Genomic DNA, 25,068 nt, shown 5'->3' on the forward strand with positions numbered 1-25,068 from the left:
CCCCTTTTAAGAAGGAATGAAATGTCCACCTTTTGGTCTTCCTTCTTCTTGAGTTCCTTATGGTTTGTCACACCTGGCTTTTTAAATGTACGTTCTGGGGATCAAACTTAGATCATGGTGCTTTCAAGGCAAGCCCTTCATCATCTGAGCCCCCTCCCCAGCCCAAGAGCAAGCTCTTCAGTTGTCCATTTGGTGTCCATTTGTCTCCATAATGAGTTGAGCATACAGTGTGATCCATTTGGACTCTAGCAGATGCCGGTAGCACAGTGCTTACTGAAGACACTGAAATTGCTGTGTTTTGGCTCCAGGTTGACATGATGAACAAGATGCTGTGTTTGGTAAATTTTGCTAAAGAACAGCTTTTAAACAAATAGAATTTCCTGGCAGACAAGGTAGCAGCATCCAACAGAGACTTCTCTTCCCGGGCCTTCAGAGTGACTCAGAATCCCATGCTGCTTAGAGGTTAATCAGACAAAACCTACCAGAGCCAGCCAGCCAGACAAGGCTGTTGGTTTCTAGCAAGTACCTGGGGCTCCCTTCTTTCTTTCCTCTTTGTAAAGTGAGGAGAACAGTATCTCATTGCCAAGCATGTGTCCTACGGTTTGCGTGACTTGGCCCAGGTGAAATGCTTGGGACATACTTAGGGGAATACAGATTCCCTCCCCTCCATTTGCCTCAGCCACACAGATCCTACTCCACATAGGATCACGTGGTCTCTTGGGTCCTATAGTGCCCATCCCCCCTCCTCACAATGCTACTGTAGGATGCCCTTATGCCAACCTCCACTTGGAAGAGTGTCAGTCATTGCACACCAGGAAAACTAGACATGGTGGCACACAATGTTAATCCTAGCACTAGGGAGGCAGAATTAAGCGAATCTCTGTGAGTCCGAGGCCAGGCTGGGACAGAGTGGGACCCTACCCACCAAAAGGAAAGAAAAGAAAAGGAAGAGAAAAGAAAAGAAGAGAAGAAAAAGTAGAAGCATTGCTGCATCTTGGTTGCAGCCCTAGAGCAGCATACTGTCAGATGCTGTGTCGGTTGGTTTTCTCCTTGCAGGGACCAAATGCCTAGCAGTAAACAAATTTGGCTTCTAGTTGGAGGGGTACAGCCAGAGGTGGTACATTGCACCCACGGTCAGGAAGCACAGCCAGATGACTGCTAGGGCTCAGCTCCCCTTCTCCATTTTTTATCCAGTCCCAGACCCCAGCCCATGAGAGAGAGCCACCTACATTTAGGGTGGGTCTTCCCACCTCAATTAATATAATCTAGAAAAATCCCTCAGAGGCACGCCCAGAGACTTGTCTCCTAGGAGATCCTAGAGCTTATCAAATTGACAGTCAAAAATCAGCCATCACGAATGATAGAAGTGGCATTTTTTATTGTTTTACTCCTCCCCACCCCCACCCCATTTCAAATTAGTCATAAAGAAAGAATCAATAAGGATACTCAGCTCTTAGCACCTATCCACGGATGCGGAACCGGAGTACTCAGATCTTAGCACCATTCCGTGGAAACTGCAGTGTAGGGAGTGGGTGGAGAAAGAGAGCCCAAGACTTGGCACTAAGCAGGAGTGGAGTGGAGATGGCAGCCCTCACCAGCACTGTGAGGAGAAGGGAGCAGCCTACACAGAGTAGGGAAGCATGATGCTCTAAGTGCCTGCGGCCCACTCCTCCACTGGCCAGTGGCATTCAGATGTCCAGGTGACTCGAGGCCTCCATGGCCAGCATCCCTCCAGTGGTCTTTCTTGCCTTGTTATTCCAGCCGCGCCCCCCTCAACATCCGAGTCTCCCTGAAGGTGCTTGGTAGTTACCACACTGTGTTATGATTGTGGGGACAGTGAGCAAGGGGTGAGTTCTGACATTACATTTTTTCCAAAATATTAAAGTCCCGAGGCACCATCCTCTAAGTTTCCGTTCACCCGCAAGAGCAGTTTCTAACTTTATTTATGACTTTCATCTGAGCGAAAGGGAACTGAGATGCATCTTAGAGCTTCCATATCCCCGAGCTTATTGACTGAAAAGGAGGGAGAGCTGGCATCCTCAGCAGTTTTCCTTTGCCCGAGGACCCAGGAGCTTTCTCCATCACTGTCCCCTCTTTACAAGACACTTTAAGCGCCCTCTAATCCCATCAGCTCCCCTCCGAAGGGGTTGACTCAAGCACTAGTTGAGTCTTTTTTTTTCTCTAAGCTCAAGTCACGATGGAATCTAAGGCTAAATAAATTGTGATCAGGAGGCCCTGCCAGATTGAGATGAGAACTTGGAGGAAAATTAATTTTTTTTCCTAGGAAATAGCATCTTCAGTAAGGAGCAAGGCAAAGCTCTGAAGCAAGACAAAACTGAGGGGAAATGGGGGGCAGATAAAAGGAAAACAGGAAGAGCAGCCTGTCAGTCACCACAGCAAGGACACACACACACATGCACACACATGCACACTCATGCACACATGCATCCACCCCACACACACACATGCACACACATATGCACACTCATGCATGCACACTCAATAGAAGTGTTTCCACACTTGAGATTGAACCCTAGAGCAAGCCACCAGTTCAGGAGACCAGGTAATAAAAACAGCAGTTTGTGACACTGTGAACACCACTACAGGGTCTCCTGATTGTTCAACAAGTGTGAGCTCAGCAGAGCACTGCAGGCCAGTGGTCATATCTGTCACTCTCCTGTCTGTGCACCAGATCCTGGGCCCCAGACACCTGTTCTAACAGAACTCCTTGTGGTAGGAACAGGACACGGTGAAGAACCTGTGAACACAGAGGAAGGACCTGGGCCTTCTTCCATTCACCACTGAGCCCGAATGCACTCCTGCTGCCCCAGAGCTCATCCAAGAGGAGGGGTGACTTCTGGCTCATCCGGTATTCTTTTGTCTTCCAGGCTATCAGATTTCCTGGGAGGTATATGGGAAGAATGACTCTCGGCTCACACACACCCTCAACAGCACAACCCACGAGTACAAGATCCAAGGACTGTCATCACTTACCACCTATACCATCGATGTGGCTGCTGTGACTGCTGCAGGTGTAGGCCTGACCACGTCATCCACCATCTCTTCAGGAGTACCCCCAGGTCAGTGGATCTTGGCACCCATACTTTGCCAGTGCTTGTAATCTCTGACCCTTCCGATCTGGTGGCATCTCCATGCAGAAGCCACCAAGTGCCTTGGGAGCTAAGGTCAAGGCTTAGCCTCCTGCTGAGACCTAGGAAGGCACATGACTCTGATCCACCCTCACCCTCACCTTTTCCCCATTATCTCACTGTGTGTCTCTGAGCGTGTGAGCACAAGCAGACGTGGCTTGAAAGGATGGAGAAGAATTGTCTCCGTGGGGCTAAAACATGGTCTCCACAGTCCAAGGTTTCCACCCTCAAAGACCCGCAGCCAATGACCACATGGATGGTAGAGGCCTTTGAGAAAGGGAAATAAGAAAAATATGTTGAAATTAAGTCTAGAGGATGCTGGAGATGTGCACAAGGTCATAGGCCTGATCCGCAGAACATGCAAACCAGGTGTATGGTAATGAACACCTATAATGCAAGGGTTCCCCAAGTAAAAGCAGGTAGATTCAGAGTTCAAGGCCATCCTTGACTATACAGTAACTTGACAGTCATCTTGGGTTACATGAGACCCCCATCTCAAAAATCGCAAAAACAATGAAGCTTAGAGCTCCAGCTACCAAAACATTAAGAACTGGGGTTTGTAATAAGAAAAGGTGGGGCTAGGGAGATGGATCAGCCATTAATAGCACTTGTTGCTGTTGCACAGGGCCCAGATTCCATGTCTGGGCCCTTATATGGTGGCTCACAGCTGACTATAACTCCAATTCCAGGGGATCTAATACTGTTTTCTGATCTCGGAGGGCACTAGGTATACACATGGAGCACATGTTTATCCCTGCAGGGACACTCATATACAGAAATAACTGAATCTGAAAAAGAAACAATAGTAGGCACGATGATGAAAAGAGGGAGCAGTCTGCAGGGTGTGGGTGGCCGAGTTCAGTGGGCCACTGTGGCAGAATCCACTAATTAGTGAGGAAATGGCTGACATTCCTTCTGTTGTGTCCCTTTGAAACTCACAGGATCTTTCTATACACCTAGCTCAGCTCCAGAGAACCAGCACTAACTCCTGCCTTCAGTTTTAAAGCTTCTGTTTAAGATGTAGATGTTGTGTTCTGAAACCTCACAAATACCTATGCATACAGGGATGGGAAGTTGTCATGGGTCCACTGGCTCAGTACTACAATTATAGCTGTCAAGTCTCCTACCATTTAAAAGACGCTAAGTGAATGCTGGAGAGATGAATCACTGGTAAGAGCACTTGCTGCATGAGCAGGAAGCCCTGAGTTTGGATTGCAGCATCCACGTAAGAAGCCAGGTGTAGCTGCAGTCAAGTATGTAAGCCTGGCACTGACAGGGATGAGGGGGAAACAGGATCGCTGGAGCCTGATGGTTGCCAGCCTAGCTCCATGTTCAGTGAGAGACTGCGTCTCAAAAGACTAAGGTAGAGAGTCACAGAGTAATGACCTCCTCTGGGTTTTATACACACACAGGTGTGTGCACCTACACTAACGTATACATGCACATATAGTACATGCATGTACAACATGTACACAGTGTGTATATGCATGTACACATGCATGTCAGCACACACACATGCATGTCAGCTTACACACATCAGCATACACATGCATACATGTTAGCACACATGCATAGGCATGTCAGCACACACATTGCACACACACATGCATGTCAGTGCACACAAACATATACACACACACATATATGCATGGAAATTCTCCTTATTTTAAAACTATGACAACTGTATTCATAGAGGCCCAGAAAACTCACATGAACTCAATTCATATTTGCTCCCCACTTCCAGTTCAGTCTCATAACCTGATTGTTCTGGAGAGAGCTACATGTTTCTAAAGGTAATGTAAAACAGATGAAATGTGTGTACTGAAGGGAGCTCCCTGGAGACCCTAGGAGTCTCGGGAGCTCCAGGAGCTCGGGAGTCCCCCTGGAGCCCTCATAATCCTTCAGGAGCCCCCAAGAGTCTTCAGAAGCCCTCAGGAACCCCTGGGAGCCCCAGGAGCCCCATACATCCATCTTCACCTCTTCTCATGGTACCACTCTAAACATACTTCCTCTGAGACCAGATTTTGTGTGGACACAGAGGAGAGGATTGAGGGAGCAGCTGAAGGCACAGGGTGCCCTCCCCTACTACTAGTCAGAGATGGTGCTCCATTGAGTGTGAGCCTAGCCTGCACCAGCAGGAGAACGTGTGACCAAGCCTTTCTTCCCACCTGCAGATAGTGGCCATTGACACAAGGTAGTGGCCCTGACACTGACATGGGTACCAGAATTACAGGCATTTGTCACACCACTGAGAGTTGGGCCCCACCAAAGGAACTAGTCCACAGAGATGAGATTAGACTCCTGAGTTTGCCTTGGGATAACTTCTCCATTCCACAAGTGCGGAATAAGTGTTACACTAAGGCAAGACAGTGTTGGTCTAAGTCTTCTGCCTACAAAAAGATCCCTTACGAAATCTATTTTCCTTCTATGTGTGATCCACGTGCACATATGCATGTGATGGTCAGAGGCCAGCATCTGTTGCCTTCCTTCATTTCATTTCATCTTATTTTAAGACAGAGTCTCTCACTCAGCCTGGGGCTCACTGATTGGCTAGAGTGGCTGCCCAGCAGGCACAGGATCCTCTGGTCTCTGCCTCCCCAGAACTGAGATTATAGAGATCGGTTGCACTACCTGGATGGAGGGACAGGCTCTTACAGGGTCTTTGGAACATGTGCAGTGAGCTAGTGGAAAGGCACAGTGTGGCTGGAAGTATTGCTTGACCTTTAACCCTGAGTCATGGGGGTGTGGATTTCCAAGTCCTGGGTTTAGGGACAGTTCAGGGGCAGGGTGATCTTCTACTGACCTGTTACCCTACATTCTGAGAATCTAAGTCCAGTTCCTCATGCTTGTACAGCCAGCGCTTTCCAGACTAATCCATCCCCCCAACATGCTCACCGAGTTTACCCAGAACACTTACAGGCCCAATCACAGATTGGAAATACCATTAGCACATGATATTTTCATAGCAGTGGCCCTAATGTGGTCACTGTTTTTATATGTTAAAATGGAACCTGCACCAGGGAGAATGGCAGGCTGCACATGCAGTGTGAGTTACAAGGTTTTGTGGCCTGGATACTGTCCACCCCCGGCAGGGAATGAGTGCACTGACCTCTGTAGGCTTCTCTACATCCAGCATTGCTGTCTCTGGGCTGTATGTCACCTGGAACTGCAGTGGAAGGGTCAGAATGAGCAGAAGCATCTACTTTGAGTGAGCGTCTGATAGCCACCATGAAGAGAGACTGCAGAGAGGCCGCTCACACCAGATCACCTGTGGCTGGAGGGCTCTACGATACTATGCTGAGTACCACCCTGAGTCCTACAAGAAGAGCCTCCTGCAGCGATGAGCCCTTCTAAGGAGCTAGCTTTTGTTTGCCGAGCTAGAGGTTTATGTCCATTAGATGCTGAAGAGCCATTTTTAAGAATCCAGAGAGCCAAGGACTAGAAAGAAGAGTCACTTGTCCTTCGCTTTAAACATTTTCTGCTTCAAATTCATTAAGTCAGACACAGAAGGACCCTTAAGATCCTGGAGACCCTGCTTGTGACAATATCAGGCTGTTACTGAAGGGGCTTTATCTTCCCGTGGCAGGACCTGCCTTCAAATACCCCAGCAATGCAAGCTAGGACATTTCCCCTCAGGCACCTAAAGAAAGCAAGTATACTTTTTTTCCCTTCTGCTCTCCTTCTTTCCTTTCTTTCTTCCCTCCTTTATTCCTTCTCTCCTCTCCCCCTCTCCCCATCTCTCCCCTCCCATACTGACTCCCCTCTCCTCCTTTCTTTCTCTTAGATTCTAGCAATAGAACCCTGAGCCTTGTATATCCTAAGCAAGTGTTCTACCACTGAGCTACACTCCAGTCTCATTTCTGTTTTGCCCTGTTTGTTTGTTTGGATTTTTTTTTTTTTTTGAGATAACGTCTCATGTATCCCAGGCTAGCCCCAAACTTCCTGTGTAACTGAGGATAACCTTCTGCCTTTATCTCCTGAGTGCCAGAATTGCAAAGGTGCACTGCCGTACCTGTTCTTACAGTGCTGGGGATCGAGCCCAGGGCTTTGTGGGTGCTGGGTGAACCCCACCTGCTGATGTATACATCCAGCCCTTTGTCCTCACTTTTTAGAGAAGTTCTTCTCTGTGTTTTCCCCCTTCTCTCCTTAACCTATATCTTCCTTTTCAGAATTTCTCACTATAAGCACTTCATTGAACTTGCAAGTAAGCCTGGCTCTCTATAGAGCAGCCCACTAATGTCCGAGTATGAGTGGACCTAAGGCCAGGAAACCTCAGATGATAGGGCTCACCTTCCACCTTATGTCTTTTCCAGAATAACTGAGTCCAGGAATGAGTTCTGCACTGTTACCTGCTTTTGGTTGTCTTGGAAACCCCATCCAAGGCCTACAGATTTCCATGGGCCTGACTTCCTTAGCATCATGGAAGCAGGAAAAGTCAGACAGTCTTTTTTTGGTGCCAGGGCAAGAGAGTGGAGGATGTAATAATATTCCCTTGTCTTTCTTTGCACAATAAGTGCCTATTAATTATCTGTTCTGTTCAAAGATGAATAAGACAGGAGCCTTCTAATGCCACTTCAGATGGCCTGGAGCACTGTGGGTGGCACTGTTAGAGGAGGGACCCTGCTGTGAGAGGCCTTGCTGGGGGGAAGCTGCAGGGCTTCTCACTCTCCTGGCTTGGTAAACAAGTGCTTTTTGCAGTAAAGAGTCATTTTGAAGCTGTCTCCTCCCAGACATGCTTGGCACCCTCCGAAGCTTTGACAGACGTTAACCCTCTTCCCACATTTCTCATGCCTCTCTAGACCTTCCTGGTGCTCCATCCAACCTGGTCATCTCCAACATCAGCCCTCGCTCAGCCACGCTCCAGTTCCGACCCGGCTATGATGGGAAGACAGCCATCTGCAGGTGGATTGTGGAGGGGCAGGTACGAGTCTCGTGGCCTTGTGTGTTTTTCAAACACAAGTTGCTTTTTTTCAATGCTATAGCAACATACCTGACACACAGCAGCTTAAGGAAGGAGGTTATCTTGGCTCACATTTACAAGTACTGTCCATCAAGGCTGGAAAGCCATAGAAGCAGGAGCTGGAGCCCTCAGGTCTCATGACAGTCCACAGTCAGAAAGCAGAGAGGAGTGATTGCTGATATTTAGTTCTTTTTCTGTTTTTTATTCAGTCTAGGACTCCAGCCCATGGGATGAGGATACCCATATTAAGAGTGGGTCTGCCCACCTTAACTAACTCAGTCTGGAAACTCCCTCACAGACATAGCCAAAGTTGTGTCTTCTAGGTAGTCCTAGATGCTATCAAGTTGTTAATATTAACCACCACCCTCTGAAAGTTGGTACTTCCCAATAAAAAGATGACAAGGACCTGCCCCTGGGAGATTGTTGACCATTCCTTGTAGAGTGAATCCTCGGGTGCTGTAGGGACTCTGGGGGGTTGGGGGAAGGCTAAAAAGGGCTGAGCTTGGAGGGGAAGATGGGGACAAAAATAACATCAGACTCGGAGGACAGGGTAGGCAAAGATGAGAAGACAGGGGTCCTGTCAGATGATCAGAGAAGTGAGAATAACTGTGAAATCTCAAAGACTACTCTAGGGTGAAGCCCCAAGTTAGACAGCACAGCTATTGGTTTTTAAATTTTACATCACAGTTAACTACCAGACTGATAAGGCTCATCTGGCAAAGAGGATCATGGGTTCAGTGGCCTTTCTAGAGCAGACTCTGTCTCTAGGTGCTGTTCTGAGCATGGAGAATCCAGTGGTAGCTTGTGCTGTAGAAGGAAATATTCTCTACCGCATGGCAGCATCTCCTTCCTCAGGGTATGTCTGGAGACAGCACAGAACATTGAGATGTAATGGAAATATCTATCATATTGGTCCCAGGATGGGCCATGGAAAAGACTCAATGTGGTGCCAAGGGCTAAAACAAGCATGGGAGAGCTTAGACATGTAGAAGGGCTCTATGGATAGGATCTGCTGACATGGACAAATACTACTCATTCCACCAGTTCCATATTCTGATAATGGAGAAAAAGATAAAGAGCTAAGTTACGAGTAGTGAGTGGCAAAGTTTGGAAATAGCTCCTATGTGATTAGCTCCTGGTGACCCATTACTGTTCTTGCACTAGATAGGAGAAATCTCTTCTAGAATTCACTGTGAATTAAGAAGTGAATCTTATGCATATGTATATACAGAAGTTTCACCAAACCCACCTTTCTGGAAATCTCTGTAGAATCCCTATAGTGTAAACCATCTAGATGGAAGTGATCCATCACTGGGGCTGAGACTATTTACTTGAGAAAAATAAGAGTTATCTATATTTTATATCTAAAAAAAGATAGAAAGAAAAAACTCCTCAATAATAAAACAAAAAAAAAATGACAATAGGAAACAGACTTTGAAATTCTTACAAGAAAAAGGTATCTGTGGAAAACTAATTGTCATAGCTCAGTGTCTATTGGTCTGAGTAGCTGGTCAAGCACTAAGGCACACCTGTTTTCCTTGAAGCATCCTTATACTCCTTGTTTCTCTCCCTTTCATCTCTTCTCATCCACTGGCAGCCACTTGTCTTCTCTTGTCACCATAGATCACATATCTTTTTTATTCAAAGGAGTCGACTGCCCTTTTTCCCAGTGTCATGCCCTGTTAACAACACCTACTATGCCTAGGAGAGGTCCCTACATGATTCCTTCTAGTGGTACCACTTAGCACTCTTCTGTTCCCCTGTGTCTTCTAAACAAGAAGTTCATCACAAAAACTTGATGAGAGCCAGGCAGTGGTAGCACATGCCTTTAATCCCAGCACTTCGGAGGCAGAGGCAGGCGGATTTCTGAGTTCGAGGCCAGCCTGGTCTACAGAGTGAGTTCCAGGACAGCCAGAGCTACACAGAGGAACCCTGTCTCAAAAAACCAAAAATACAAAAACAAAACAAAACAAAAACAACAACAAAAAAAACTTGATGAGATAGGTCTCCCTCCTCTCTTCTTTCCTTCCTGCCTTCCTTCTTTTCTTCTTTTCTTTCTTCCCCTCTTCCTGCATCCTCAGCATATCCTTCGTATTCTGAGAATGTTGAGATAGATCAAAAGCATAGAGTCTCAAAGGAGCAGAAGATAGGAATGAACTGCCTGGTCCCTGATCACTACTCCATTATTTCCCTATCGGTGTTTTCTCTAATAGACTTATCCATGCATACTCTTTACCTGCATTGCTGTCTTTGGACATTCAGAATGGTAATTTTCTCATCCTCTCAACCTTTACTCATTCTGTCTCTGGAACTTTGAAGGAAAGCCCTTTTCCTTATTCCCCACATTGTTTAGGTATCCCAAAGCCAGGAAAGCAGAAAAACCACTTAGCACTATTTTTTTTTCACCTGTAAGTTATCAAAGAAATTGCTTACTTCTTCCAGTGTTAAATAGATTTACTTTCTTTGTGTGTGTGTCCTATCTCTTTCCTACCAATGCAACAACTATGAAAGCATATGCTTTTATATTCAATGTGTTCCAGGTGTACTCATTGCTCTATTTCAATCAGTGTGCATGTGTGTGTGTGTGTGTGTGTGTGTGTGTGTGTGTGTGTGTGTGTGTGTGTGAGCATGTATGACATGGTACACATATGGAAGTTAAAGAAATGTGTGAGGTGTTAATCTTCACTGTCACCTGTATGAGACAGTATTTCTTGAGGGTTGTGCAGACCAGGTGAGTTTGCTCCTGAGCTTCTGGGAGTCTTCTGCTTTTGCCTTGTATTTGTTCACACAAACACAGGAATTATGGACATATGCTAACATATCCAGCTCTGATGATTCAAACTCAGGTCCTTGTGCTTGCATGGTGAGCATGTTAACCCACAGAAGTATTTATCTGCTTTACCCCCACTGCTATTCTTTAAGCCCTAAATTCACCCATCCTTATCCCTTCATGAACTAGGTCTCTTGGAATGAGGTCATTTGATTTTTCTGATGGTACATGGTGTTCTGGGACATGGTGCCTTCCTGCTCCAAGCTCATATGAGTTGTTCCTACATAGGCTTCAAGTACTCCCAGGTAACAACTTGAGCATTAAGAGCTAGGGGGAGCTCACTGCTTCTAGACTTTTCAGGCGAGGAGAGGAAATACATTACATTTTTTTTGTTAGATTTACTTATTTTATGTTCATGAGTGTTTTGTCTATATACATATTTATGTACCACACATACCTTATGTTCATGGAGAACAGAAGAGGATATCAGATCAACTAGAACTGGAATTACAGAGAGTTGTGAGTCATCATGTATGTCCTGGAAATTAAACCTGGGTCCTCTGGAAGAATATCCAGTGCTCTTAACCACTGAGCTATCTCTTTAGCCCCTGGAAAAATGGTGTTTTGTTTTGTTTTTTAACACCAAAAGGTCACAGTGATATTTTCAGTTCCATTCAAATATCATTATCCTTAAATTTATATCTTATACTAAATTTGCCTTATACTAAAATTAATTTTTCAGAAGCCCCAATGTTCTTAGTTTTCTCTGCCTGACTATTATATTGAATATAAAACCATGATTCCAACAGAGTAATCAACAAGACTATCAAATACAATGTAAGTGTTTGTCCTTGGGTTTAATTCTCTCCTATAATCACAGCCAAAATGCTGAGCTTTAAAAAAGAAATCGCCCAATAACATTCTTTCTTTCTCTGCTTTCATCATCAACTTGTATATAACTAGACACATCCATTTCAAATTTTGTGTTCTTTTGTCTTGCTTATTAGCAGTTACTATGTATAAAAATCATTTCACCTGAGAGAAATTGCTAAGGCTTTTCGAAATTACTTTCACTTTGTAACCATTTACATTATTGCAAATTTTAGCCCTTTTTCATTGTTGCAGAGTCAAAGCTATAGAAAAGTGATCTGCTGGGAAGTCTAGGTTCTCTCACCTGTCACTACACCCCATGAATACCATACCAACTTGAATTTTAGTCTATCCTTTGTGTGTATGTGCTCATGTATGTGCAGGTGCTAATATGTACAATGCTCATGTGTACATATTCATGTAGAGATCAGAGGTCAACCTCAGCTCTTGTTCCTCTGATACTGTATACCTGGGTTTTGGAACAGAGTCTCTTATGGGCTTGGGGCTCACCAAACAATCTAGGCTAGCTGGCCAGCCAGCCCTGAGGATACTCTTGTCTCTAACATGGATTCCCAAACATGGATTATAAGTGTATATCAGCCATGCCTGGGTCATTTTTCCCTGCAACTCAAATTACAAGGTAAGCATTTACTGAATGAGCTACTACCCCTTCCCTCTTTCACAACAGAAATAACTCTAAATATTCACATTACCTTTCTTAGATAGAATACAATCTCTACCCTTAGTGACAGTTACTGCACATCTGTACATATCCTGGTGGCTCCCTCCATCCTTTCCTGGAGTTGAACTGGTTTCTCCAGAACATACCTGCTATGAATTATATAGACAGTCCTCTATGTTGGACATGTGGTTTCTACCACCGCTGTCAACAAACTGCCAAATTAAATGCATACACAATACAAACATATATGTGCTATTAGAGTCCTGTAGGTTGCAAGTCTAGTGTGGGTTTCATGGCTAATGCATGGCATCCATAAGGCAGTGCTCCCTTAGGAGACTCTAGCAAGGAGCTGATTCTGTGATCATTAATGCGAAGGTAGAAATCAGTTCTATGTTGGGAGCCTGAGGTTTTTTATGTGGGAAGCTATGCATAGGCAGGGTAATTCTAGCTGCTAAAGGTCTCCTTGTTGGGTGTCTTCCCGTCTTCAAAGTCAGCCACAGCAAAGTGGCTTGTCATCAAGCTGGGACTTTCCATGTGCTTTGGTCTTACCTCACTGACCCTCGTCCACTGCTTTGTACCCATTATGACTTTGGACCAAAATCTCACTTTTTTATCTGGATGCTTTTAGCCTTGTTGCCATCTACCTAGACGCCTTGGGTACATACATGGCACCTTGTGCATAGGTTCCATGAATCAAATGGGACCCAGTTTAGAGAGGGATTGTTCTACCAAGTCGATCTTATTATTATTTTTTTTTTTTTTTTTTTTTTTTTTTTGGTTTTTTGAGACGCCAGGCATAAGGCTCATGGGTCAAACAGCAACCGCTTGCTAACTCTTTCCAGAAGCTTCCAGACATATCTTCTATGGGTCCACACATGGCATTCTCATCAGAAACACGTATGTAGGATGAGATCTAGAATTAAAAGCCTAATTTCCAATAGAAGTGGAAGCTTCTCAGTCTTCTCTTACATGCTTCTGGATGGGTAGCAAGGCTTTCCCAATGTGTATGTTTTAAAGGAGCCCTACCCAATTTTCTGCCCCCACTTCTATTCCCATAAGCACTTGGTGCATTTATGAGCTTTCCCTTCCTTTCTTTTTTCCTTCCTTCCTTGTTTCCTTCCTTCCTCCCTTCCTTTCTTCTTTCCATCCATCCATCCATCCATCTTTCTTTCTTCCTTTTTAAAAATATTTACTGCTGGGCTACTCAAGAAATTGTGCATAGTAGGCAGGTACTCTACCACTGAGCCACACCCCAGCCCCTCACTGGGGGATTCTAGGCAGAAGCTCTACCACTGAGCCACACCCCAGCCCCTCACTGGGGGATTCTAGGCAGGGGCTCTACCACTGAGCCACACCCCCAGCCCCTCACTGGGGGATTCTAGGCAGGGGCTCTACAACTGAGCCACACCCCAGATCCTCACTGGGGGATTCTAGGCAGGGGCTCTACCACTGAGCCACACTCCAGCCCCTCACTGGGGGATTCTAGGCAGGGGCTCTACCACTGAGCTGTACCTTCAGCCCCTAACTGCCACTGTACCACTGAGCTACATACCTAGCCTTTTTATTATTCATATTTTGAGACAAGGTCTCATTAAGCTTCCCAACCTGGATTTGAACTCATACTATAGCCAAGCCTAGCCTTGAACCCTTGATCTTCCTGCTTTAATGTTCCATGTTGCTGGGGTTACAAGTCTACTGCACCACACCAGCCTTCTTTGTCTGTTTTATTTCCTTTTGCAGTCTTACTGAGAGAGCTCAGCTCCTTTATCATACTAAATTGAAGCAGTGATAGGAGACCATCTTTCTTATTTCTAACTTTAAAGAAATTCTTTAAGGTTTTATTATCAAATATGACATTTATGGAAGGTGTCCCTCTTTTTTATAGCTGGTTTTTCTGTGTTAAGACAATTGTTTTCCAATCCTGGTTTGCTAGGACATTTTCTCCTTGTTATTTTTATTTTGCATTTTATTTTATTTATTGGGGCAGATAGGTGTGTGCATGACACAGCACATATGTGAAGGTCAAAGGACAACTTGCTGGAGTCAGTTTTTCCCTCTCCCTTGTGGGTCCCAGTGATGAAACTCAGATCCTCAGGCTTGACTGTAAGCCCTAGTGAGCCATCTCACTGGCCCTGGTCTTGTTTTCCATTGAGCTTAGCTTTTCCTGGCTGCTGGTTGGACTTGGTTTTTAAGACCAGTGGCTGCACCTTTCATCTGTCCCTGCCACTCTGGGTGCCCCAGCAAGGAAGCTCTGGGACCTATAAGTAGACCAAGTCCTTGCCCCATGGATCCTGGCTCTGCTTCTCTGAGGCTGCCTAACAGTCAGTCCAAAGCCATCTCTTTGTTCTATCTACACTGTAACCATTTATGAAACTCTGCAGTGAAGTCTGTCTTTCTGGCAATGGCATGACCTTTGTACCAGAAACTCCCAGCAGTTGAGATTGCCCACACAATAACTGCACAGGATTGGGCCCTCCAACCTTCCATCATGGAGGAGTGAGGGGTTTATGAGCCCCACCAAAAGATCAATAAGTATTTAATGGCTACTGAGGAAGAGGAGGAGAGAAAGAAGGAAGGGGTCTTTCCTTCAGTAGTTTAAGTACTGGGAAGAAGGGGACCCATGGGAGTAGAAAGGCAGCCAAAATAAGTCAATGGAAGATAAATAAGATCAAAATGTATTACATATATATGTATATATGTATGAATTATTTTAGATATTTAGTATATGCCAATAACAAATTTTAGTTGCTGTTTTGGTTTCCTATTGGAAAACATATTAAAGGTACAAGGAGAATGCAAGAATCCAACACAGAGCCTCCCCCTCACCCGCCTCCTACCCTCACCCCCACCCCCACCCTACCCAGGCTCACATAAAGGCCCCTCCATGTTCTGTGTATTGTTCTAGGACCTCCTTGGAGTAACAAGGTCTGATTCTAGGACACAAACACACCCAGCCCTTCCACCCTATTGGTCACCTTCAGCTGTAGACTTTGTGTGACTTTAACAGTTTTGAAGATTACCAGGCACTCGTGTACTACTTCTACTATGCTACATTCCCAAACCTCTTTATTTTTTATTTTGATAGAGAATCTCAATAGATTTCCCAGCTTGGTCTTGAACTTGTGGTCCTGTCCTGTCTAAGTAGCTGGAATCATGGGTCTGTAACACCAGGCCTGGTCCCAGTTACATCATGCCTTCATATTACCAGTATTTCAGTTTTTCTGACTAGAGTTGGTGACACTCACTGGCTCTGGCCCTGGGTTGCTACTTATTTAGATTTAGCTGTATATCTGCCATTTTTTTTACTGGTCATCTCTCCCTCCTGGTTCAGTTTCCTTTCCTTTCGATTGCATCTGTTCATTGTTTTCAGGGTACCAACGCTGAGAATCTCAACGTCTCCCACGGTACAACCAGGTAATCTAGAAATATCTTTACTTTTGCTCCATCCTCTGAATGGCAATTTAGCGTTCTAAGTGCAGGAATAGAAAGTCTGAAGATAATAGCCCAGTTTTTTCTTGTTACTATTGCTGATGTTGAAGCTTGCTTTCTATGCCGTTTTACTTTGCCAATAATCAAGTATCTTAGGAGCTCTCGGAGTCTGTACTCTTGAATAGCTTTACTATATGTCAGGTCTAGAAAGTTCCTTGGTTCGTTTTTTCATGTGTATGTATAGTATGCATATATGTATGTGTAGCTGTGCTAGTGTGCATGTGAGCGTGGAAGCCAGAGGTTGATATCAGACATCTTTCTAGGTTGTTCACTTTATTTATTGAGAGTCTCTCTCAGTGATCGCAAGCTCGCAGATCCATGTAGTCTAGCTAGCCAGTTTGCCCGAGGGATCCTCCATTTCTGTCTCCTGAATGCTGAGATTGTAGCTGAGGCCCTATACCTGTCAAGCTTTTCTGTGAGTGCTGGGTTCCAAACTCTGGTCTTCACATTTACACAGGAAGCCCTCCCCCAGCTCCAGAGTGCTTTTGAAGTCAGGATGTATTAAACACTTTGAATCTAAAAATTCATTTGTTCTGGAAAATTCTTTGTCGCAATCTGTTTGAATGCGGCCTCTCCACTGCCTTGTTGTCTCTTGCCAGGCTTCTTCCTGGATGTAAGAAATTGCTCCTCTCTTTAGCCTCCCAGTCTCTTACCATCTGCTTCCTATTTTTCTTGTCTTTATCTCTTTGTGCTCATATCTACATAATGCCCTTAGAAGCGGCTTCCAGTAAATTAATTCTCTGTTGACCTGTATCTCATTGGCCTTTTTTTCTCTTTATAAGTTTTCAATCTCAGTGGCAGTTATTTACATTTTATACAGCTCTATTATTTCTGCCTCTTAAAATATTTAGTAGTAGTAACATATTCTGTCCTTGGTATTATTGGTGAGTGTGTGTGTGTGTGTGTGTGTGTGTGTGTGTGTGTGTGTGTGTGTGTTTCATATACTTTTGTATGGCAGCATGAGGTGAACTTTGGGTACCAGTTTCCAGGATACTATCTATCTTAGTTTGTTTGTTTGTTTGTTTGGAAACAGAATCTCTCACTGGCCTGGATTAAGCTAGGTTGGTTGGCCATCAAACCTCAAAAATCCTCCTGTCTCTACTTCCCTAGCTCTGAAATTACAAGCCTACATCATAAAACCTGGCTACTTACATGAGTTCTGGAGATCAAACTTAAGTCCTCCCACTTGCAAAGCAAGCGCTATACCTTCTGAGGCATCTCTATTGCCCGCAGTTGATTCTCTTTGTTTTACTTTGGTTTTTGGTTTTGGCAATGTTGTTAAGACCAGGTCCTCTTTCTGTGAGCCCAGTCTAGCCCTGAACTCATGATCCTCCTGCGAGAGCCCCTCCAGTGCTGGGCTTACAGTTAACACGAGCTAGCACCCAGCTGCAATCCATCCCTGTGTGCCTTTCTATGACTTCTGGTTTGGGGGGATTTGGTCTTTTGTTTTGTTTTCCCTATAACCACCCGCAATGGTTTGGTGGTACAACTTCATATCTCTGTCTGATGCTTTTTAATCATCACTCAATATTCCCTTTCTCTAGACCCTCCAAACCCAAAAGCGTAGCATGTGTGGCCTTTGGGGAGAAGTGGTTTGATTCCCATGTTTATTAGCTCCCCTTGCCAGCAGCCAGAAGTCTTTTTATTCTCTTACCTCAGTTTTATTTGTAGAATGTGAGGGAGGCAGAGATGATTCTTCTGCTGTGCAAAGGCCCTGTGGTTTACCTCCTTGAACCTTCTTCCACCGCTCGCTTGCTAATGGTAATCCTCACTTAGAGCCAGCCACACTTGCCATTTCCCCAGCTGAATGGCTGTAACAGGGTGTATTATATGCTGCCCAGTTCCTCTCTGGCTTTTGGTTTCTGGGGTTATTCAGCCTGCTGTACTGCAGGAACTGAAAGGCCCATCCTCACATTCTTGCTACAATATTTCAGTTACCTCAGAGTCTAAAAGTTGAAGTTTCAGATGCAAAACAGCTCTTTCCCCCTAAGACCAGGTCCCTGAGCTCTCTGTGTCCATCTCTGTTCTCAGCTGGCTAACAGTCACCTATAATTGGAAGCTTAGTTCCCATCCACAGAGGACCAGTTTCTCGATATACCTTCAGGCTCTTTGGAGTATACAGAGGTCAAGAAGTTAGAAGGAAGCTGCTGCGGTCTCATCCTTGGTGTCTGAGAACCTGAGTAGCTATGAGAGGTCAGGGCAGGACATGTGCACACATGGCTGTGGCATCTCTCCCCAGCTAGGTTTTTGTGCCACACGAAAGCAACAGATTTTCCTTTCTGAACAGGCTCCCCCAGTAGAGTGCTGGGGAGGGAGGGACGGAAGGTGCACTCCTAGAGTACAGAAAGCTGGGGTGCCTCTCATATGCTTTTCAAAGGAGATTGGTGGTGGAATGGTCTAGAAGACTGTTTCACTGCCAGAAACATTACAGTGCTGTGCTTCCTGGGAGACTCCACAGCATACCTGCAGCAGCAAGCCTCAGGAGACCCTCCCAGGAAAGAGGGAGAGGTGACTTCAGCTCCTCTGATGCCAACAGAAGAGGCTAAAGCCCCGCCCAACCTGCCACCTGACCATTGCTAGAGTTGAAAGGGCCACAGCCTGGGTCTGGGCAGCCCTAACAAGTTAGGCTTGCACCCCTCCTCAAAGAGACAAGAAATAATGAAGGGGGGAAGGAGAGAGGGGGCAGGAAGTTATTTAATGTGGCCATATCAGGATTAAAGAAGTCCAGTGTCCACCAGTCCATCTTTGGGGTTCTGACTTGGGACTTAGATTGTAAAGGAGTACATTCCCTGTCAGGGAGGCCCCACCGAGCATTGTCAGGGCCCCAGTCTCTCCTACAAGGAGATCTAACTAGTTGTTCAGAACTGTGTGAAACCTCTTTCCAGGAGACATGTTTTCCTTCTGGCTGGCCCAGGCTTCTGCTTTTTCCTTATCCGAGCATGAGACTTCTGGGAAAATTCCAATTTTGTGACATTTGTTTTAATAGACAGACCAAAATGTGGGGCACAAGTGTCTCTTTCTCTCTCTCTCTCTCTGTCTCTGTCTCTCTCTGTCTCTCTCTCTCTCTCTCTCTCTCTCCCTCCCTCCCTCCCCCCTTCTCTCTGTGTGTGTGTGTGTGTGTGTGTGTGTGTGTGTGTGTGTGTGTGTGTGTCATATGGCATATGCCCCATCTGGGTAGAGGCAAGAGGCCAACGCTAGGATGTCCTCCTGTCACTTCACTGTGTTATCAGAGACAAGGGCTCTCACTGAACCTGGAACTTGCCATTTCAGCTAGACTTGTGAGCCCCCAGGTGCTACTCTCCCCACTTCCCCAGCACGGAAGTCCTAGGTACACACTGCCACACCTAGATTCTTTTACATGGCTGTAAGAGTCATGAACTTGGGTCCTTGTAGCTAAGCTTTGCTACTTTGTGGGTTCTTCTTTTTCCCAACTCCATCACTAGATAGGAGAGAAAGAAGAATAGAGGAGAGAAAGCAAGAGAGTGAGAGAGGGAGAGGGAAAATGAGAGAGCTCTCATTCTTCTTGTTCTTCCTTTTTCATCCTAATTTCATTCTTCTTGTTTCTTCTTTGAGCACACTATCAACAAACCACACCCTGAACAACCAACAACCATCCACCCTGCCTCTTGGGGCCCTAACATTTATATACTCTCTGAAAAGTTCCCATAGTTCCACTACCTGAAGCTGGCAAAACCATTCCTCTGCTAAGGCATGAGGCGAATCATAGTCACCTTCTATGAAGCAGCCCCACATCCCACACCTGGGATTAGAATGAAAATATATTCTCAAGATATTTCTGTGTTTTTTAAAGAAAACAAAATTCCATAATTCTCACTATAGGTCCTCATAATTACACAGAAAGCACCTATCCACTGAGCCAATTCCCAGCACCCCTCTGTAGAGTCTCTTCATTCCTGCCACAGCATGGTTATATGAAGGACAGGTAGGATTCTCAGAGGACACCTAGCCTGTAGGATGTCTCACCCTGCAGAAGACACTGGCCTTCTGCACACCTTACAGCAGTAAAGGTCCCAGGTTCTGATTCAGTACCCTGTCCAGCCTGTCCTATCATTTTATCTTCATAAGGAAGACCCAGAGTTAAACCACTGCCCTTGAGTCATACAGCGAGGGAACACTGAGCAGTCACAGAAGACCAGGAAGGTGGAGGATGAGGACAGGCACTGGAGCTAAAAATGAGTCAGGCTTGCTGGTGTGGTCTTTCTCTGGATGCTCTGTGAACTGACCAGGGCATGTTGAGAGATGGTGTGGGTTGATCACAGAGACACCTGCTGAGCCTACAAACCACAGAGCATCATTTTGCCCACTACTGGCCTCCACACAAAGTAATTCTGCCTGTTGGGGAAAAAGCCATTCATCTGTTACCCAGGGCACTCTTGCTGGATCAGGCTTGCCAAGGGATAGGAACAGGTGTTGAAGGCCTTGTTTGGTTGAAGATGGTTATTCATGCTCACCCTTCCAAGCAGTGGCTCATGAGTTTACCTTGAGATTGTTTGGTAAATGACTGAAAACTAAAGCAAGTTGGACTCCTAAAGAGGAGTCCACAGCGTGAGAACAGGGCAGGGTGGAGGTGAGTTTAGAAAGGTTTGCTGGGGCTGGGCAAGATGGCTCCATCTTGCCTTATAGTTATGAGGACCTGGGTTTCATCCTCTCCTGTGTCTGTATTTGTTTGCCTGTTTGTTTGTTTGTATGATGGTACAGGCTTGTAATCTATGGGCCAGGGAGGTGGAAACACTTAGAGCTCTTAGGGATTGCTGTCTGCAAGCCTAGCCTACTTGGTGAGTTGTAGGCCAGTGAGAGACCCTATCTCAAAAATCCAAGGTGGACAGCTCTCAGTTTTTTAAGATCAGGTCTCTCACGGAACCTGGAGCTTGCTAATTAGGGGAGAGAGAGAGAGAGAGAGAGAGAGAGAGAGAGAGAGAGAGACAGACAGACAGACAGACAGACAGACAGACACAGACACAGAGACAGACAGAGACAAATACAGAGAGAGACAGAGACAGAGAAACACAGAGACAGAGACAGAGACAGAGAGAGACAGAGACAGACAGGCAGGCAGACAGGCAGATAGACAGAGACAGACAGACAGACAGAGAGAAGGCCATGCCATCTGGGGCTGTGAAAGGCTCAAGAAGGGAATGGCATGGAGCTGACTGTCCAGGCTCCTTGACATCCCCCACCCACCCCGAGCAGCACCCCTGAGTGAGCAGCCTCCAGGGCTGAAGACTTGAGCCTCCTCCTAGGCCAGTGTGTGCGATACAACCTCCCACTTCTCAGCGCATCATTAAATTTCACTTGCATTCTGACCACTTTTTAAAAATACAAACCAAGGTGTTATCCTTGGGCTTGTGTGTATGCATGCACATGAACATGTTCATGTGTGCACAAGTGAATGCATACATATGTGCACAAGAAAGCAGAGGTCAGAGTCCACATCTCTCTATCACTCCCCACCTTAGTTTTTTAAGATTGGGTCTCTCACATAACCTGGAGCTTGCTAATTAGGAGAGGCTGGCTGACCAGGGAACCTTAGGGATCCACCTACCCCCATTTCCCTATGCTAAGACTATGATCATATGCTACCAGGCCCTGTTTTCTTTTATGTGTATTCTGGGGATTGGACTCAAGTCTTCTCCCTCTCCAGGTAAGTTCTCCTCAGTGAATGGTGAAAGATGCTTGCTGTTGGAAAAGCCCATAAGACCCTTGTTGTGTTGATGCTCAGGTGTGGGTTTAGAAAAAGGAAGAGAAAGCTTTTGTGGGTATTTCTGGCTCCATAATGCTTTGCTTAATTAGTAACCTCTGGCTGCAGCTGGAGCAAGAGCAGCTCTTCCCACGTTTTCACTCCAGTTGCTGATGGTATCTGTTGTCCTTGGCCACCCTCTCCCCCACCCCTCCTTACTCCCCTCCCTCTACCCCTGCTGCACATGACCATTTGCTGTGCTCTAATAGCCCAAATTGCTGCGTCTCCTGCAAAGGCTGCTGGGGGCAGGATTTTCTGTAATGAGGATGCTCTCTGTAACACATTGGGTACAGATAAAACTGTTTCCATTCCGAAAATGGAAAGCAGAGATGGGGGTGCGGGGAAACCCACTAAGTGCTTATTTGTGCATAATAGTAGCCATTTTCTTAAAAAGGAGCTGTTTTAGAGAGTGTTATGGGCTAATAAAATAAAACAGGAATCTGTTCCACACTGGTCTCCTGGTAACTAAGGAACCATGGAGATGGAGATACCGTGTGGCCCCAATATCTTCAGAGGCAACGCTTACGGACACCAAGGTTATGCACAGTTGTCAGTAGCCATCCTTGTTGAAGTGACTCGTGCCTGGGGGACACCAGGGCACAAGATAATGCTACACATCTTCCTGGTGTGCTCAGTGGGTTCCTGGAACTCAGTTGGATGGAGCTGATGGATGGAAGGCTTCAGGTGGCGCTTTGTTTTTCAGCGTGCTGCCACATGTAAGCACAAGGGTGAATCACAGGGTTATATGTTTTCTGTTTACCTAACAAGCCATTTTATATGAAGCCTCTTGCAATACAGACACAGTGGGGGTGAATTCCAGGGCAAGCCTGATCCAAACAGCTGAGCATGTCTCCTATGAGAGGCTTCTGTTCCCAGACAGAGCATTCCCTTCTGCCTCTGCAGCCAGGGGATGGAAATGTTTGGCTGTGGGTCCCAGGCTGGGCATTCCCTCTGCATCCTCTGCTGAACTCTATCGATCTACTCCTGCCTCTAGCCACGCTAACTAAGCACTGCATAAGCTTCAGGTCTAAGACTTAGGGCACCACAGACAAGACAATAATATTCCCAGCATCAGTCAAGGAGGGAAGACACTCATGGAAGATACAGATGCCAAAGCCTCGTGGCAAGGATCACATGAGCAGAGGTAAATATGGCTCCCCCGTATATACAGACAATCCCCTGTGTATGTATAGACGGTGCCAGCCTACTATAATTCAACTCATAGAACTGCTACAAAAGCAATAGCCTACAAGTGCACCATGTCGCCAGCCTTTTCTAGGTATTGCTTATAGCTCTGTGGTTCGCCGTGACTGTGTGTGTGTGCATGAGCTAGTTGACACTTTACTGTAAAATAGAGCTCGCTCTAAAGGGCACTGGCCAAGTGTAGGCCACTGAGAATGGTTAATGAGGGCCAGGCTAGGCTGGGATGCCTGGTAGGGTCAAGTGTGTTCCACATTCATTCATTTCTCTGTGGGTTGTGTTTATTGTGACTAAAGTCTTCTAAGCCAATGGGCATTCTGCTTGTCCACCCCCGTCTTCGTGTGTGTGTGTGTGTGTGTGTGTGTGTGTGTGTGTGTATGTGTGTGCACGCGCACATTACATAGGAAGGGCAGAAGTAGTTATCAGGTGTTCTCAGTCACTTTTCCACCTCATTTTTGAAATAGGGTCTCTCACTTAACCTAGAGCTCGCCAGCCAACTGACTAGACTGGCCGGCCAGTGCACTCCAGGGGTCTGCCTCCTGCCTTCCCTACTTCTGGAGTCACAGATGTGTGCTGTCACATGCAGCATTTTGTGTGGATTCTGGGGATCCTCATGAGTTCACAGCAAACACTTTATTGATAGAACTACCTCTCCTGCCCCACCACGTCTGTTGGTGGGGATGTTTTTCTCTTTCAGAGCTGATGGACGTTTAAAAGATGGTACACTAAGCAGTAGGGTTCTGCCAGGTCTTGGGGTCCTTGAAATGAGACACCCCAAACTTGACATTGGCCTGCTGGCTGCTGGTTGGGACCAGCTGAGCCTGCTTATATGTGTGTGGCTGTGGGTGAGACCTGGGAGGGGCAGGATAGATACTTTAGGGCTGATGGTCCCTCAATCAAATGGTCATTAGGAAGGGAGCAGAGTCCATCAGAGCTAGTTGGTAGTCAGGGGTAAGGATCTACGTCTGGGAAGCAGGCCATGCTAGGATGAACAAAGAAACTTTCCCTTGCCTCAGTTTCTCAATCCCAAAACTTGCAGGCATTTAAAGCTTTAGCCTAGAGCTAGTACACAGTATGGACTTAATAAATGGAAGAAGACACTTCACTCCCAGGGAGAGGAAAGAGATAGTGTAGGCCTAAACCAGGAAAAATACAAACAGTCCACCAGAATGGACTCAGGTCTAGGGTGTATGTGACAGTCCAGGGTCCAGGAGAGGCCAGGTGCTCACAGGAGCTCAGAGGGAGGCCAAAGGCACAGAAACTCCCATGCTACCTTCAGTGGAGAGAGAACCAAGGTGGGCCACACTCCCGTTACATGCAGGGATCCACAGTCCAGAAGTCTCCTCCAGTTCAAGAGCTAGAACATTACTGGAGTTGACTGGGTCAGAGCCTGGGCTCTGGTAGCCCTAACAAGTTAAGCTCTGCCACCCCTCCACAACAATGCCGATTAAAGAACCCTGTGATTGAGAAAGAGATACATTCAGTGCAGCCACTATGGGAAGAGAAAAAGGAAAAAGGTCCAGTGACCCCAAATCCATCTTTGTGGTCCTGACATGGAGTCTGGGCTTAAATAGATGACAGGGTTGTATACAGTGACACCGTCTTGGCCAAGTAAGGACCTCACACATCACTGAACCATGACTGTCTCGGTCCCAGCAAGAACGACTGACTAGTTGTCAGAACGGTGTGTGTGAAACCTCCCCCTGGGAGACAAGTTCTTCCTCTGGCTGGCACCACGCCCCTGCCTTTTCCTTCTCCTGCAGTGAGTCTGGGGAAATGCCAGTTCCTTGGAGCACATTGTCTCAAAAAGTCTGATAGTCAAAGGAAGGGTGCCAGTGTCTTAGATTATCTTTGCTCCTTCTGACAACCACTGAGAGGCAAGACACTACCAGTGATGCCCTCAAATGGAGCCTGAGCCTTGGGCTCCTTTGCCCAGTAAAGGTTAAATCCAGAAATAGCAGGGAGCTAACCAAGCTGCATACCAGGCCCCCCAAGGGTAGAGGGGCATCTCTGCAGACAGGTCTGCCTGTTCCTGTCCCCTGCCCCAGCAGGTCAGTTGCAGGTCACTTGCTGTGAGAAACAGACTACCACAGGAGTGCTAAGCAGTTCTCATAGCTTCATGTACACATAAATGCCCTGCATTTGTTATCTTTGTGGAGACAGAGAGAGGTAGGGGAGGGAGGGAGAGAG

General features: G+C 46.1%; 1 protein-coding gene across 1 annotated transcript in view; it reads left to right on the forward strand.

The window, feature by feature from the left end:
- Sdk1 (sidekick cell adhesion molecule 1) overlaps window positions 1-25,068 on the forward strand; it is a 976,484-nt gene that overhangs the window by 807,987 nt on the left and 143,429 nt on the right. The window contains exons 21-22 of the mRNA XM_031338568.1: window positions 2,889-3,080; window positions 7,949-8,070. Coding sequence (XP_031194428.1) covers window positions 2,889-3,080; window positions 7,949-8,070 — 314 coding nt within the window. The remainder of the gene's footprint in view (window positions 1-2,888; window positions 3,081-7,948; window positions 8,071-25,068) is intronic.

Source organism: Mastomys coucha, unplaced genomic scaffold (genome assembly GCF_008632895.1).
Source record: "Mastomys coucha isolate ucsf_1 unplaced genomic scaffold, UCSF_Mcou_1 pScaffold22, whole genome shotgun sequence".
Taxonomy (NCBI): Eukaryota; Metazoa; Chordata; class Mammalia; order Rodentia; family Muridae; genus Mastomys; species Mastomys coucha.